Source organism: Narcine bancroftii, chromosome 9 (assembly GCF_036971445.1).
Source record: "Narcine bancroftii isolate sNarBan1 chromosome 9, sNarBan1.hap1, whole genome shotgun sequence".
Taxonomy (NCBI): Eukaryota; Metazoa; Chordata; class Chondrichthyes; order Torpediniformes; family Narcinidae; genus Narcine; species Narcine bancroftii.
In genome coordinates this window covers 112,535,233-112,552,187 of record NC_091477.1, presented here as the reverse complement: position 1 = coordinate 112,552,187, position 16,955 = coordinate 112,535,233, and the positions used below count along the sequence as shown (strand labels likewise).

The following is a 16,955-nucleotide window of genomic DNA, read 5'->3' as shown; positions in this document are numbered from 1 at the left end:
CTTGAGAAGTGACCTATCCTGGGCACCTAACAGATCTTCACTTGTCGGGGAAGACAACAGTGACTACACTTCCTTAGAAGGCTGAGGCGGGCAAGGCTACCTGCCACCATCCTGTCAACTTTCTACAAGGGTTCTATCGAGAGTGTCCTAATCATCTGCGTCACAGTGTGATAACAGTTGCTGTAAAGCAGCGGATCTGAGGTCAAATCAACAGACCATAAAGCCGCAGAGAAAATCACTGAGGTCTCTCTTCTAGGCCCACCCCCCCCCCCCACCCCCCACATTGATGTGATTTATTTACCAGGATTATTGTTTAACGAGGGCTTGCAAAATCTGCAAGGACCCTTACTAACCCACACACACAGCTTTTTCGAGCTACTTCTGTCAGGAAAGAGAAATAGAAATATTAGCCCTCCAAAAGGTGTGATATCTAAATTATATAATATAATTACAAAATTAAATTCTGGGACTTTTGAAAAGTTTAAAAATGATTGGGAAAGAGAACTCAACCTTCATATTTCTAATGCAAATTGGAATAAAATTCTGCGACTGGTAAACTCTTCTTCTCTATGTGCAAAACATTCACTAATACAGTTTAAAGTTGTTCATAGAGCTCATACGTCTAAAGATAAACTCCATCGCTTTTATTCTCATATCGATCCTATATGTGATAAATGTCAATTGGAAATAGCTTCCCTTACACATATGTTTTGGTCCTGTCCCTCTTTACAGAATTATTGGAAGGAAATTTTTTCCATTATATCTACTGTTTTGAATATTGATTTACAGCCACATCCCATTACTGCAATTTTTGGATTACCTATGATAGATTTGACTTATTTATCTCTTCCTGCGGATCGTATGATTGCTTTTCTTACACTAATGGCTAGAAGATCTATACTATTGAATTGGAAAGAGGTTAATCCTCCCACTGTTTTCCAATGGTTTACCCAAACTATACTATGTTTAAATTTAGAGAAAATTAGAAACTCTGTCTATGAATCCCCTTCTAAGTTTGAGTTAACCTGGCGACCATTTATTCAATATTTTCATTTGTGGTGAGTTGATCTGGCTCTGTTTTCTTTCGATGATTATGTATGATAATTGGGCTGTAAGATGAGATCAGAGTGATCGGCGTGGTTTAGCTATATCTGTAGGTTTTTTTTTAAGTTTTTTTTTTAAAGTTTTTTTTAATTCAGATTTGTTTTTTCTTCTTTTTTGGGGTTTTTTTTTCTCTTTTTTCATATATTGTTATTAATTATATCTTTTTTTAGAGATAGTTCACACCCTAAACTGATCTAAAATTTTTTTTTATGATATATTTTTATTCTGTAATATTATTGTTTAATATCTCTGTATTAATTCATTACTTACTATGTATTTTTTATATCTCTTTGAACTGTATGTGTTTATAAATTATAATAATAATAAAAAGATTGAAAAAGAAAAGAAAGAAAGAAATATTAGAGCTAAGGAACAGCTTCTTCCACAGGTTTTTTTGAGCCTGCTGAACTGCTAAAACAATTCCCCATGACTCTACTACTTGTTAATAATATTTATTTTTAATACATGTATATCACACATGCATATTTAGATTCTGTGTGTATGAATTGTTTTTCTGTATGTGCTTTTGCATTGTGAACTGGAGAACCCTGTTTTGTCAGATTATGCAAATACAATTGGATGATAAATAAATAAACTTGAACTTGACTTGGAAGAGATTACAATCATATGGATGAACTGAAGTTGCAGTTATTTATCTAATGTTATGAGGAAGTGATTTTAAAAAAATTCCAAATCATGAGCTTTGAAAGAATTTTTGTTTTCTGGGAGCTAAAGATTCAGATTGGTATCGTGCTTCAGGAATCATGCTTCTCAAATCTTAACTATTCCTAACAGCCTGAATGTCGTCTGTTTTCCTCTGTTCCCTGTCAATGTATTGGTCTGAATGCCTCTTAAACATTGTTATCATCTGCTTCTATCACCTCCCCAGGTAGTGAGTTCTTGGCACTCACCACTTTGTCTCGTGCGTCTGCTTTAAACTATCCCCTCTCACCTTAAAACAGAACAAATGAAAGATAAATACAATATAACTCAAGATACAGCGCTGGCATATTATCAATTGAGATCCTACTTGAAGGACAAATTAGGAAGCAGTCTGAGGTTACCAGAGGGAAGTAACTTTGAATATGTGATTACAGATACAATGATAATCAAAAGATTTATAACAAATATGTATATTAAACTGCAAGAAAAGGAGAATGAGGAAACAAATGGTAAAACTAAACAAAAATGGGAACAAAATTTAAATATAAAGATAAAAAAGGAAACATGGGAGAAGTTATGTTCTGGAACGATGAGAAATACAATAAATACGAGGTTACGTATGATACAATATAACTGGATACACAGGCTATACATTACACCTCAAAAGTTAAATAAATGGGACCCAACAGTATCTGATAGATGTTTTCACTCTAAAAAGGAAATGGGAACAACAATTCATGCAATCTGGACATGTGAGAAAGTAAAAAAAATTTTGGGAAGATCTAAACCAAATATTAAATAAAATTATAGAAAACAATATACCAAAAAATCCAGAGATCTTCCTCCTAAGTAACATAAAAAACAAAGAATTTGGAATTGATTTGGAAGGTGCACAAAAAAGATTTGTTAAGATAGCTCTAGCCGTAGCAAAAAAATGTATTATGTCAACCTGGAAATTGGAAGATAATTTAAAAATACAACAAATGAATAAATGTATTCCATTAGAAAAAATAACATATAGTTTAAGAAATAATATTGAAGTATTTGAACAAATATGGGAGCCTTACATGAAACACAATAGAGAAAACCTACCGGGGACATTCACTACCTAAATTAATGAAAGGAGAAGGAAATGAAAAGAATGGACTCAGTGGAATTTCTTGTTTATTTTATTGAATGACAACATTGTTTGACTGGTTTAATGTATCCTAGATTTTGTACTTTAAATGGACGGGGGGGCGGGGGGAGGTAGGGAGGATGGGATGAGAGGAGGGAGGGGGGGGAGAAAATGGCACTGTATATATTTGAAAAGGAAAAAGTATGTATCATGGTCAATGAAGTTTATGGTGTGAAAAATAAATTTTTTTTTAAAAAAACACACGTTCTTGAGTAACTGACATTTCTCCCTTGGTCAAAGGATATCTACCCTCTACATCTCTCATAACTGTGTGTACATCCGCCTGGTCACCCTCAGCCTTTGAAGCTCCAGAGAAAACGATCAAAATTTGTCCAATCTCTTTTTTTTGGCCAATACACTCCATTCCAGGCAATCTCCTGGTGAACCTCTTCTACATCCTCTCTAAAACCTCTACATTCTTCCTTTCATGAGGCTTTAGGTTAAGGAAATTAAATGTATTGTCAGTGTATTTTTTTAATTGGTTGAAGTAAATACATTTTTAAGATCAGAAGAGATGAGGATTCTGTGGTAGATTTATTTAGTTAAAATGTAATTGTGCTTTTAAAGGTATAAAAGTTCACAGAAGACTTGGAACTGGGTCAACATAAAGAAACCATTTTACCTCAGTAAGCATGACCAAAATTTTGCAGAATGGTCAGCAACATGGGCTGGATACCTGATCACAAAGGTGAGGATGTTGATGTTGTATTAACAACAAATTTTGTGCTTTCCTGCTGGATGTATGCAAATAACTAGTTTAACGCCATGCATATTTCATATTTGACTTGTGCTCTTCCCTTACCCTCCTCCATCTTCCCCAACCACCCTTGCCCATTCATTGTCACCCTCTCTCCACTGGTTCTTTCCCACCCACCCACCCCCTCAGTGGAATCTTCGGGTTTCTCCTCTTCTCTCCTTTCTCCCCCCACAACTCCCTGCATTCCCATCTGGTACCATCTCTTCATAACCTCGCGACTTAACAAACTCCACCACTGGCAGCCGAAGTCTACACGATTTGTCTTCCTCAACCTAACATGTTTGTTTTTCTTGCCTCTCTTGTCTGGCATCTGCCACTTTTGCCTCTGCCCTGTTGGATTGGCCAATCCTGTGTGGGAACCCTGCCTCACCTCTCTCACTCTCTTCTTTACACTGCTCCTCTACTAATTTCCTTCTGTCCTGACAAAGAGCTTCTGCTCCAAGTGTTAACCATTCTTTTTTCACATGAGGCTGCCTGGCCCGATGAGTTCCTTCAGCAGATCTTTTAATATTGCTGAATCAAGTAACTTTTCCATCATTGAGATCACAGCAGAGTCTCATTTTGTTTGAGCATCGACAGTCACCTTCCATAATGTCCAATGGTTTCAAAGCACCTTGATTTTCCAGAAAGCCATAAAGTTATTAAAGTATCTTGTGCAATAACACAATTAAACCATGTTTATGATTACATTTCTTATTTATGATCCATTGCTTCAATATTCTGGGATACAGAAGATTGTCATGTAGTCTGGGTCATTTCCCTCTACTCTTTCCCATCCTGTTGATCTGTGTCTTGAAGTCTATTGTAGAGACCAAGCATTCAAAGTAAAAGTCTCCCTGCATTCAGTGGGTAATTAATAAATTTAAGGTTCAACTTGAGCTTGTAGAAAGAACCTGTTAATGAAGTTAGTTCATGATTTTTTTTGAGCAGAAAATGTTGACCGTATATTTTTCTGCATATTTGATACTTGGGTCATTGTTCTTTTTTTTTTAATTTCAGGTTCGACATGACCTGGCGAGGAAAGTCTTTGATTGCTGCAGTTTCATTATGAAGCATGACTTCAAAGTAACAATCTATCTGCTACCTCATGTTCTTGTGAATGTATTACTGGGATGTAATGAAGAGGATCAACAGGAAGTGAGTAGTTAATATCGATTTATACAAGTTAATGACCAACACACAATTCACAGTCCTTAATCAGTATCAGTCGTGTTTTGGTTTGGATAAATGTCATAACAGTAAACTTAGCCTGTAACTCATCTGATGTCCAGAAGAGATGGAAAAGGTAGTCTGTGTCTGCACTGGATGGAGTTTAGAAGGAGGAAGTAGGGAATTTCATTGAAGCCCACTGAATATTCACTGAGTTCGATGAAATGGTCATTAAGAAATATTTCCAGTTTTGGGAAGAGTCTAGGACCAGACGGAATAGCCTTAGAATAAAAGGATGTGTCTTTAGAACTGAGATGAAGAGAATGGTGAATTTGTAGCCACAGATTTCTGTGTTGGCTGAGTCATTGGGTATATTTAGAACAGATTTATTTTGAAAATATATAAATTATCATGATGTCAAAAGTTTATGGGGAGAAAGCAGGAGAAGGAAGTTGAGAGGAAAAATTCATCAGTCGTGATTTGGATGGCAGAACAGACTCAATGGGCCAAATGGCCTCATTCTGCTCTTGCATCTTGTGCTTAACTCCTAGAGTTTAAATAGTGCAAAATTATTGTTTGTAACAAGCCATCAATGTTCTTAATTATGACAACGAAAAATCTCAATTTATAGTTGCTTGACTGCAGAAGATTGATAAGATTTTCCATTCAAACTTTTGTGTTTTTTTGCAACTATTGTCTGTTTTGGAGTTAAAATGCAGAGCACAAAAAAGCTCCTTTACCCTCAATCTGATTTAATCTTTTGATTAATGCGTTAAATTGGCTGATTTAGTTGAAATCTGATTTCCATTAAAACCTGGTGGATAAGCCATTTATTTCTTCTCCAGGTCTTCTCTGAGATGATGGCTGTCCTGAAGCACGATGAGGCGCGGGGTAGCAGGTTGCAGAATAGTGCTTCAGACCTGAGCCAGTTGAGTACTCAGACGGTTTTCTCCACATTGGATCATCTTGCACAGTGGTCCAGGTACACGCTGCAGACTCTCACTTCTGAGAGAAGTGGGGGCAGATCCAACAAGGACAGAGGGGGCCCTCATGGTGAGTTTTTGAAAGTAATGCTCTGCTATGTGCATTTTGCCTCACCATGTTCCTTCTTGACTTGGCTACAATGTACCACCTAGAAATTAACTGTTGAGTTCCACTGGGCTAAATTGTATTTTGCAAGTGGCTCCAATTGGAATTTTTTTAAAATTAGAGATACAGCATGGTAACACGACCTTAGGTCTGTGACTCCACACAGCCAAAATACAACAATATAAACATGAATTTTCAAACCCTAGGTTTCCTTGTCTGTGCCAAAAAACACTCAATTCCTGAATTTGATGTGTTTGTTCTGCTGTACCTCAATGCTATCCTGCTGTAATTATCATTTCCGCAGTGTTGTACTACGTAATTGCACCTTGAATCCTGTACCAGGTCAGCCCAAGCAGACTGCTCTTCCCGAGGCCCAATTGAGTCTAATCCATCTTGGTGGACAAATACCAACTGATTTTTTTCTGGTCCAGATTAGTGGTTGAATGCCAGGTGGAGGTGGATCAAGGCTGGTTTATTCTGTGTCTCTGTTCTGAATAGCATAACATGGAAAAATTATAGATCTGGATTGATTATTCATAGTTTTTTTTATTCTCATTATATTGAAAATTGATCTTTATTTTTTACAATTTTCTAACATGAGCAAAATTATCCTTTTTTTTCCTTCCAAAAGAAGTATTTTGTTTGGTATCTCTCCAAATGAGCTAAAAATTCCATCGAAACAATTAAATTATTTTAATCCAACATTGTATCTCTTTTCTCACTTCCTTTTGAGAGGTAGTTATTTTAATACATGTATTTAGTTTAAGATTTCATTCTTTAAATCTTTTGGCATTTATTACAATAAAGTACAGAATCTTTGATAATCAGTTGAATTAAATGACAAGTATCAAAAGCTTTCATCCTGTTATTTAGGTGGCCTGATATTGCATTATTACCCAAGAAGTTTCAAACACGAACAAATCAACTAATTGGGATAAAATATTCATTGGTTTAGGAAGTACGGGAACGGGTGGGAGCAAATTTCTTTAAAAGAAGTCCTGTGTTGTTGATGGGAGACAATAATTTCATTGTGATATTTGGGTGGTGACAGAATAGCTGGTGGTTCATTTTAAAGGTTGTATTTGTCTTAGTTAATCTTGCTTTAGGTACTTTGCTAATGCTACTCTTGATCTTAGCCAAAAGGCCGAGAAGTGATGGGCTTTTTTTAAGTAGAATCTGTGGATATGTCTTTGGAGGTGTACTGAAAATATTTTGACAAAATGTAACTGCCAACATGAAGTTGTCTTGTTTTATTGCAGTTTCAAGCTCAGAATATAAAGAATATAAAAATGTCACCTCCTTTCTGGACCTCATACCCCAGGACGTTCTTGCTAGAGCTTCTTTTCGATCCAAAGCTTATACCCGTGCAGTAATGCACTTCGAGTCATTCATTGCAGAAAAGAAAGAGAACATTCAGCAACATCTTGGATTTTTGCAGGTCAAAGGAGTAGATAAGAACTAAATATTTCCCAAATGATTAACAATTAAGGAAACTGTTATACTGTGCATCAGAGTTCAAAAAAATTCCTCCAAATTCTACCCAAAAAATTGTACATTCTACTACTCTCTGGAATGTGGTTCTATGATCTCTAATTGAAAGATTTTTAAAATTATTCTCTTTAACGAAACTGTAGTTCTCTTAATGCCTCACTGTAGAATATTGTTTTATTCATTTTCAGTGGTTTCGGTTTAATGTAAACTATGACACATTTTTAAAAATCATTCTCAATAGGATAATGATGAATGTTTAATGATAAAAATATAGTCTTAATGACATTTGTGGTAAAATATATTTCTTGTGCAAGTTGCAACTGAACCTCACAGAAATGTTCTTGTTCCAAGTACAGAAGCTATATGCATCAATGCATGAACCAGATGGAGTGGCTGGGGTGACTGCAATCCGTAAAGGAGAACCATCTCTCAGAGAGCAAATTTTAGAGCACGAAAGTAGTGGACTGTTGAGAGATGCTACTGCATGCTATGACCGGGCTATTCAGTTGGAACCTGATGAGGTAAATTTCAATCTAAAAATACCTGTGATCGCAATCAATTCAATGGGGGGGTGTGTGCGTGCTTGTAAAATCACTGATGCTTATGAGTGTTATTTCTGGTTGTTGGAAGGAGTGGTTTTAAATTGTTTTTCTTTTATCTTAAAATTAGATTATTCATTATCACGGATTGATGAAATCTATGCTTGGGCTTGGTCAGTTGTCCACAGTCCTCACTCAGGTTAATGGAGTGCTTGCAAGCAGGTACAGTCTTATTTACGCAAAATATATAGACTAGATTTAGATTTCAGATTTATTGTCAGAGTACGTACATGACATCACATACAACCCTGAGTTTCTTTTTCCTGTGGGCGAGGTAGAATTACCACTTATTGGTTGTGCAAAAAAAAACTGTATTCAACACACACACATGTAAACAAATAAAGTGTAAACTGATAACGAATGTAAATAAAAGCAGAGAATTTTTTTAAAAAATCAATAGAATGCACAAGTAACAGTAACTGAATCCTTGATTTAGTTTGTTGTTGAGGAGTCTGATGGTGGAGGGGTAGCAGCTGTTCCTGAACCTGGTGGTGCGAGTCTTATGGCACCTTTACCTCTTTCCTGATGGCAGCAGCGAGAACAGAGCGTGTGAGGGGTGGTGTGGATCCTTGATGATTGCTGCTTCTCTCCGACAGCAGCATTCCCTGTGATGTCCTGGGCTTTGTCCACTACCTTTTGGAGGGCTATACGCTCGGGTTATTGGTGGCCCCCATACCAGGTCATGATACAGCCAGTCAGCACACTTCCCATCACACATCTGTAGAAATTTTCCAGGATTTCTGGTGTCATACCAAACCTCTGCAAACTCCTGAGAAGGTAGAAGCGCTGACATCCCTTCTTCACAATGCCATTATTGTGTTGATTCCAGGAAAGATCCTCCGACATAGCGACTCCCAAGAACTTAAATTTGCTCACCCTCTCCACCTCTGATTCCCCCAGTTATCACTGGATTGAACACATCTGGTTTTCCCTTCCTGAAGTCAACAATCAGCTCCTTGGTTTTGGTGACATTGAGTGCAAAGTTCTTGTTGGCTCACCATTCAGACAAATTTTCAGTCTCCCTCCTGTATGCTGACTTGTCACCTTTCTTTATACAACTCGCATCTGTGGTATTGTTGGCAAATTTGTAGATGGTGTTATTGTTGTACCGAGCAACACAGTCGTAGGTGTAAACTAAGTAGAGCAGGAGGCTAAGAACGCAGCGCTATGGTGCTCCAGTACTGATGGAGATTGTGGAGGAGATGCTCTTAACAGTCCTCACTGATTGTGGTCTGGAGGTGAGGAAATCCATGATCCGATTACACAGTTGGGTGTTGAGTCCCAGGTTTTGGAGTTTGCTGGTCAGTTTTGAGGGGATGATGGTTTGAAATGTTGAATTCATGCATGTCATAAAAATAGGATAAATACTATATTTTTAATAAAGCACTTTGTGGTGGTTGTTTAATTGTTATTGTTAAGGGTATGGCTATCACTGATTAAATAAATGTCGTGGTCACTGAGGTTCTCTGAGCTTGTACAAAAAAATAAATAAAAATGGAAAATTATTTGTCTAAGACACTGATACTGTTGAGGAGGATGTAATTTAATCAATGCTAATTGACCTCCAGTTCATTAAAATCATCTATATATCTGATTTAAGGTGTATAGTTAACATGCTGTGATTTTATCAGCATTGAAATTGAAATGTTTTTTGAGCTCTCAATGGTTCATTTTGGTTTTAAAATCATAACTTGTGACAAATGAAGTGGAAGTATGGTTTCACTGCATAACCTGAAGTTTCAATAACCTGAAAATGTTGCCACCACTGAGCACATACATGTGAAACATGAAGAGTGAATATTTACTGAACCCATAAAACATTTGTTTTGTGCAAACTTGCTGATTCCTCAACATGAAGAATCTGAATTGATTCACAAATAAAACTAAATCCATGATTTGCAAGATTCAAGTCCTTAACTGTTAAAAAAAATTTAAGCTTTTTGTGTTACTGAAATAAAATTGAGAAACTAAATTTTCAACTGGTTGAAAGTAAAATGATTTTAAACGGTGTCCATGGCCCTTGAATGAGTGTGAGATTAACTTGTGAAGTTTGTATAATGAACAATCAGACTCATCTCTATTTTGTTTCTTAATGAAATGAAAATATTTTGCCTTTGGATGATACTTCAGGCCTGAGTGGACCACTGAACTGAACACTTACAGATTGGAAGCAGCTTGGAAGCTGACCCAATGGGAGTTGCTCCAGAATTATGTAACTACAGGTAATGAAGGGAGTGGCACGGTTAATGTAGCGATACTGTTAGAACCACCATTGATCAGGACTGGAACCATTTAAGGAAATGTTCTGCTTATAAGTTCATTCAATTCGAGAATCAATTACTTTTTTGCATCTTTTATGCAACATGATTGGAATTTGAATTACACTACCAAATATGGTGGTGGAAAGAGATTAAAAATCAGTATTCAGAAGAGTGTTCAAATTAGTATTGAATAATATGATGAATAACTCCAGGACAAAATATGCATGATGGTTGGATTTCTCCTTGAATTATTTGGAGAAGTTTAGATCAAATTCTCTCCTCTACCACTCTATAATTCTAATCAATTAATTTAATTATTTGGAAGACCCTTAAAATAAGGGTTTCTGCCAGCTGCAGCTAGACCCCACCACCAGTCATGTCTACCGCTCCTCATTTTCTACTCTCTTCCACAGAGAATCCTCCCTATCCACCTGTCTGTAACCCCTGGTACTTTCCCCTGGAACTGCAGAGGATGTAGCACATGCTTTTCACCTGCTTTTTTTGTCCCATCCAGAGATCTAAACAACCCTTCCAGGTGAGGCAAAGATTCTTGTGCACCCCCCTCCAACTGCAGCTCCTGATGTATCTCCTCTACGTCAGTGAGACTAATCACAGACTTGGGATTGTTCAACGGAGCAGTATTATGCCCACCTTGCTGTTTTAACTTCCCCTCCCAATCCCACACTAACCAGCCCATCCTTGGCCTTCTCCACTGTCAGAGAAAAGCCCATTGTAAACTAGAGGAACAACACTTCATATTCTATCTGGGCAGCCTACAGCCCAGTGTTTCAATTTCAGCCAACGAGTCTGCTTTCTCTTCTTCCCAGCTTGTTGTCTGATAGACAGCTCATATGCTACAGATCCTTGTCTTTCTGTAGATTTGTTTAGAGCAAGCACCTCAAAAAAACTGGAGCGATTCCATTGCCATCGTCTCTGCAAATTCTTCCTTAAGAGAATAAGCAAATTAACATTTATGCCCTTTCTCAGACCAGTATCCATCCCCTAATTCAACTCTTTTATTTCTGATGGGCAAGCAATATCAATCTCATGAAACTGACAACCTGTTCCAAGCTCAATTGCACCGATGAATTAACAGGTGGATGAAGGGACTGAATCAAAGAAAATATCTTGAAGTTGGAACATCATCACCAGCTGCTTAAAATGGAGGAAAATGGCACGGAGAACTTCAAATTCGTTTGTGGTATCCCACAAAATGCAAACGTAAATAGTGGAAAGAGTTCACCACCCATCCACTTTGAAAAGCACCTCCTGTCCACCTTTGTAGAGTCAGTGTGTCCCACAATCACTTAAGCAATCACCTGGGAATGCACAGAACTGGAATGGATGAAAGTGACCTGAAAAGACTGCCTCAGAGGAAATTTGGTATTGTAATAACATAGCATGTAAACATGATGCATTGGAAGCCATGCTCAATTGATCTCTCAATGAAAATTTCTTGGTGTTTGTTGTCTTTCTAGCTATTTTCTGCAAAATATTAATAAGCTCCAAAAACTAAAGCAAGCGTCCTCTCATGATCTTGCTGAACATATCACAGCTGTAGCTTTAAATTAAGGTTAAAAAAATTTGCCACTGAAGAAGTTCAGCTTGAAGTATTTTTCTTTTAGAACGGGCACCGTGCACTTGGAGTGTGAGACTTGGACAGCTTTTGCTTCTTGCTAAACAGAGCAATGTGGAGGGTTTCTACGAACAGTTACAGGTTACTCGAGCAGAGCAGATTGTGCCACTCTCTGCAGCAAGTTTTGAACGAGGGTCATATCAGCGTGGTTATGAGTACATTATCAGGTATATTGGGACTGAGATCATTTTCTGACATTTTTTCTTCAAGTTGTGCTGATACATTATTAATTTAGAGTAATTTTTGATTATTCAGGTTGCATATGCTATGTGAACTGGAGCACAGTGTCAAAGAACTGTTTCACCAGAAGCCCAGGGACCAGAGTGAATGCCACATGCATCCTCTCAATTGGCAGGCTCGTTTAGAAATGACTCAGAATTCCTTTCGGGCAAAGGAGCCGGTCTTAGCGCTGCGCAGAGCATTGCTCAGTGTCAATAAAACGTATGTTGATGCATTTCGATTTTCAGTCGTGTTAAATTAGTTCAGAAATGGAGCAATAAAAACTTACTAACTACCAGTAATTTCCCAGGTTAATAAAGCCCATATCAAGTCTGGATCAATGTATTTTACAATTAATTTTAAATTTGCATAATCTACTAATGGATTATGTATCTTAATTTTAAATGATGCAAATATATAAAAAAGAAAGTATGAAATGAATTTGGTTCATAATCAGGAAAAACTATTGAGGCCAAATGAGAAATCTTAAACAAGATTTGCTGCCCATTTGAGCACTGCTAAAAGGATATCCAATGTTACTAGGATTTAGAAATTGACAATAATTGCTTTGAGACATTTATTGTAAAGTGGTTATTCGTCAATTCAAAAGAAATTTCATGTCCGCAGTACATTGCATCAGAGAGAGGTTAAAAATGTGCAATATTCTAATTCCATCCATAGTGTATGCCTACTCATTTCAGTAGTATTCACTGAAGAGTGGCTTTGAAATTCAAGGCCTTTCGTGGAAGAGGGAGACGTTATTTCGAATTACCAATCCAGAGAATCTGGAACGTCTCTGTGACAAGGAATAGCATTTGCAGAAGTATGGAATCAGGCTTATTGGTTTGGGAATGGTTAATAGGGAAGGAAAACATTATCCTTTCTTGCAGGACTAAAGAAAAATAATTGGATTGGCTTTTGAGAAGGAGCAAAGTTATTTTATTGAATTGTTAAATGCTTCTTATACTTTTTTTATGATGCAGTTAGTGCAATGCTATTACAGTACCAGCAAACTGGTTTCAAATCTGGCGCTGTCTCCAAGGAGTTTGTACATTCACATGGGTTTCCTCTGGGTTCTACAGTTTCTTCCCTCATTCCAAAAGACATACAGGTTTATTGGTTAATTGGTCATATGGGTGTAATTCGGTGCCATGGGCTCATGGGCCAGAAGAGTCTGTGACTGTGATTTATCTTGAAATTTAAAAAATGGGCATAGCAGGGAGGTGGAGCTTTGGTGGAAAATTGACTATGATCGTCTGGAATGGTGGAAAAGACTTGAAGAGGAGCATGGCTTACTAACACTTCTGCATTTATTCTTTCAATTTTAATCTGTGAATTTTTTTAGGGCTGACTACAGCAAGTTGGTTGGTGAATGCTGGCTACAAAGTGCAAGAGTTGCCAGAAAAGCAGGACATCATCAAACTGCATATAATGCCCTCCTCAATGCAGGAGAATCCAGGTTACCTGAGCTTTATGTTGAAAGAGCAAAGTGGCTTTGGTCCAAGGTATGTTTGAGCCTGATGAACATCAGTGACAAATTTTAGGAGAATTGGGTCAGGGAAGGGGATATCTTGACTGAAGTAAGTTGGAATATTAATGACAGTTTTGTACAGTAAAATCCCCATTATCCAGAATTCAAGCAACTGGTGACCTCAAGGAACCAGCAAAAAAAGTGATGTAAAATAATAGGTAAAAATTACAAAAGTTTAAAATTGACACTCCTTAATGGTGAGTTCGCTAATCACGCAACATGCAATCTCAAGTAACTGGCAAATATTCTTATCCGGCATCTATCATTTCCTATAGGTGCTGGATACTGGGGTTTTTTTTTTTATTGTGTATTGGTAATTGCCATTAGTCTAAGGATGTTTCAGAATAATTTCTCTGAATATAAATATGTCCTTCACGCATTATATAAACTAAAATCAAGAATTCTGTATTTACAGTCAGATAAATGTAATTGCATCCCTAAAATAATTCTATTTAACACTTGTCTCAACTGGTCACTGGTGAAGCTGTGATAGGTAACTTTGGTGAGACCCAACTTTATTGCCATATTGTATGTCCCCTCTTCTGAAAACATTAATCATCTTTAAGTGATTTTCTTTGCATTATAGATGAAGTCACACAACATGGAAACAGTCTTTTTGCACACTAATTCTGCTCTTTCCATCAAGCAGCGATTTGCACTCATCCAACAGTCATCTCATTTATTAAAGCCATATCTTCATCAACTTCCCCTAGACCAGGGGCCTCCAAAGTGGTTGATATCGACTCCTGGGAGTTGATGGAACAATCCAAGGGATCAATAAATGCCAGGGGGTCGAAAGGGGGTTGATAAATGGTGAGGGGAGGGGGGTCGATTGAACTTTTGTTGTCGAAAGATGTATTTATGAAAAAAGCGCCTATGGCAGGGGTGGCCAACCTCTCACGAGAGCTGGCCTTAGTGGCCACTATGTTGGATTTGACTTTGGCCTCTTAATAGGTAAAGAGTGAAGGACTAAAGTGGAGAAGAAGGTATGTGTCCAACGCTGCCACCACCCCCTCCCCCGTCCAACGCCACAACCACCCCCTCCCCCCATTCAGCGCTGCAACCACCCCCATCCAGTGCCACCACCCACCCCTCCCCTGTCCAGCACTGCCACCACCCCTGCCCCTGCCTCCACTGCCACCACTCAAAAAGGAGTCCATGCCTTAGGGTCAGCGAGGGATCAAGGAGTCCATGAAGGGGTCAATGGTCTAAAATATTTGGGAACCCCTCTCCTAGACTGTACCATTCACAGATGCACCATGGGTGATTTACAAACATCAGTTAACTTACCAGCCTATCCACTTTTTTTGTGGGTGGGAAACCAGGACACCCAGAAGAAAGAAACATCATGGTCATGGGAGAATGCACAAATTCTTCACAGCTGGCATTGGAGGTCAGAATTGAACAGGTTGCCGTTTCAACCAACTAATATTGCCTTTTTGGAGCTGGCTTCTTCGTGCAATACAGTCATATATTAAAGATGTAACAAATATAACTATCTTTTTTTTAAATCACAGAAATCATATGCCTGACAATAATTTAATGGCTCTCTATTGCCCGCACTTCGTGTTTGATTTCCATTAAGCACCTTATGGTTATGTATGAAGTGTACACTTCAAAATATGGCAATATTACTAACATGATTTTCTGCATCTTTGACTGTTAGACTTGGTGGCTGGTGCAAATTTTTTTTCACTTGATAGATATTGGCTTTACCTTTCAGTTTGCAAAGAGACCGTGAATAGCAAATGTCAGGCCTATAATGAAGCTCTGAGTCTGTGGTGTAAAAAGGATAGTTTGTAAGATTGTTGGTTTAGAAAGGCTATTTATATAAATGTTAAGCAAATTCATTTAATCCTGCATATCTAAATTTAACTACTTTCAGGGGGATGTTCACCAAGCCTTAATAGTCCTTCAGAAAGGTGTTGAGTTGTGTTTTGGAGAAACTGAATTAAGCAATGATAAGAGTTGTTTGATAAAGGGGCAAGCTACGTTGCTGGTTGGACGTTTCATGGAAGAGACAGCTAATTTTGAAAGCAATGCAGTTATGAAAAAATATAAGGTAATCTGCAATACATCTTTCGTTATAATTTTAATATAAATGATGATGTAAAAGGGGCTGGCTTTGCACCCATTACAGTTTGTGGAGAAAATTTAAAGCCTGGTTCTCACCTGACCCAGAATGAAATTGTGAATGGAGAAATGGTACTCCACTCAATTGTGGATTCAATTGCTCTGGCGCTGCACTGTATTATAATTGTAGACTCTCTGAAGTTGAAGTCATTGCAGAATTTTTAGAATGCTAATAAAGAGAAGGAGAACCATCCCTATGATATTTTTTATTGCATATTGTTCTGTATAAAGCATGGTTCTAATCGTTGCTCTAATATGAGGGGATATCTGCTTGTATGAAATAAGAAGCCCTGAGGCACTCTTGCACAGCATCTTGGATTGAGAACTGAATTGTTAGAACCTTGCCCATTGAATGTGATGTGAGACAATGAATGGAATTTTAAGTAGTTTTGGAAAAAAGACTAACTGTTCTAGATTTAATATGTTCACGTTTCATCGTACAGTTTTGGAGTCGTAAAGTTTTGCAGAACAAAAAGCAGGCCCTTGAGCCCAACTGGTCCACAAAGATCAAGTCATTAATGAGAACCACTCCCATTTGCCTGTATTTCCTATTTGTTGACAGATTTTTAAATATACTTTAACTTTGAGGAATACCATTAATATTGGTATTTAGGAACATGTTGCGATAACTAGATCAATGTGCTGAAAAACCTTGCTCTACCGTACGTTATTTAATTGGTTTGGTAGTTGGGTCGAGATATCTTTTAATTATTTTATTGCTATTAATTCTAATTTCAAAAATTTCTAATCTATGTAGGAAGTGACAAATTTATTACCAGACTGGGAAGATGGACACTTTTACTTAGCAAAATATTATGACAAATTAATGCCAATGGTAACGGATAACAAGATAGAAAAGCAGGGAGATTTAATTCGCTATATTGTCCTTCATTTTGGCACGTAAGTTGCTGGTCAATTCAACCTTGTATTTTTGTAAAGAAAGCAAATAATAGATATGTGATTTTTTTTCTATTTGCTAATATGGGGGATGTATGCTAAAAATTGGATTTTTTTTATTGTTGATGTACATCTGAAAAATGTGTTGTTACCAGAATCTCCTGTTTTTTTCAGAGCATGCTACATATTACTTAATTCTGATTATATCCTAATTCATCCACATTACATTGATGTAATGACATGATTTCA

General features: G+C 37.3%; 1 protein-coding gene across 9 annotated transcripts in view; it reads left to right on the top strand.

Moving 5' to 3' along the window:
- atr (ATR serine/threonine kinase) overlaps nucleotides 1-16,955 on the top strand; it is a 96,136-nt gene that overhangs the window by 59,368 nt on the left and 19,813 nt on the right. For 8 of the 9 annotated variants that reach the window (XR_011344345.1, XM_069897366.1, XM_069897368.1 and 5 more), the window contains 12 exons: nucleotides 3,512-3,632; nucleotides 4,701-4,838; nucleotides 5,696-5,903; nucleotides 7,199-7,377; nucleotides 7,787-7,951; nucleotides 8,100-8,191; nucleotides 10,160-10,251; nucleotides 11,916-12,093; nucleotides 12,182-12,367; nucleotides 13,491-13,650; nucleotides 15,562-15,738; nucleotides 16,567-16,709. Coding sequence is in view for 8 of the 9 variants with exons in the window: in XM_069897366.1 (XP_069753467.1) it covers nucleotides 3,512-3,632; nucleotides 4,701-4,838; nucleotides 5,696-5,903; nucleotides 7,199-7,377; nucleotides 7,787-7,951; nucleotides 8,100-8,191; nucleotides 10,160-10,251; nucleotides 11,916-12,093; nucleotides 12,182-12,367; nucleotides 13,491-13,650; nucleotides 15,562-15,738; nucleotides 16,567-16,709 (1,839 nt within the window). In the remaining variant the exon portion in view is untranslated. The remainder of the gene's footprint in view (nucleotides 1-3,511; nucleotides 3,633-4,700; nucleotides 4,839-5,695; nucleotides 5,904-7,198; nucleotides 7,378-7,786; nucleotides 7,952-8,099; nucleotides 8,192-10,159; nucleotides 10,252-11,915; nucleotides 12,094-12,181; nucleotides 12,368-13,490; nucleotides 13,651-15,561; nucleotides 15,739-16,566; nucleotides 16,710-16,955) is intronic. The other variant, XM_069897367.1, reaches the window with a different exon arrangement.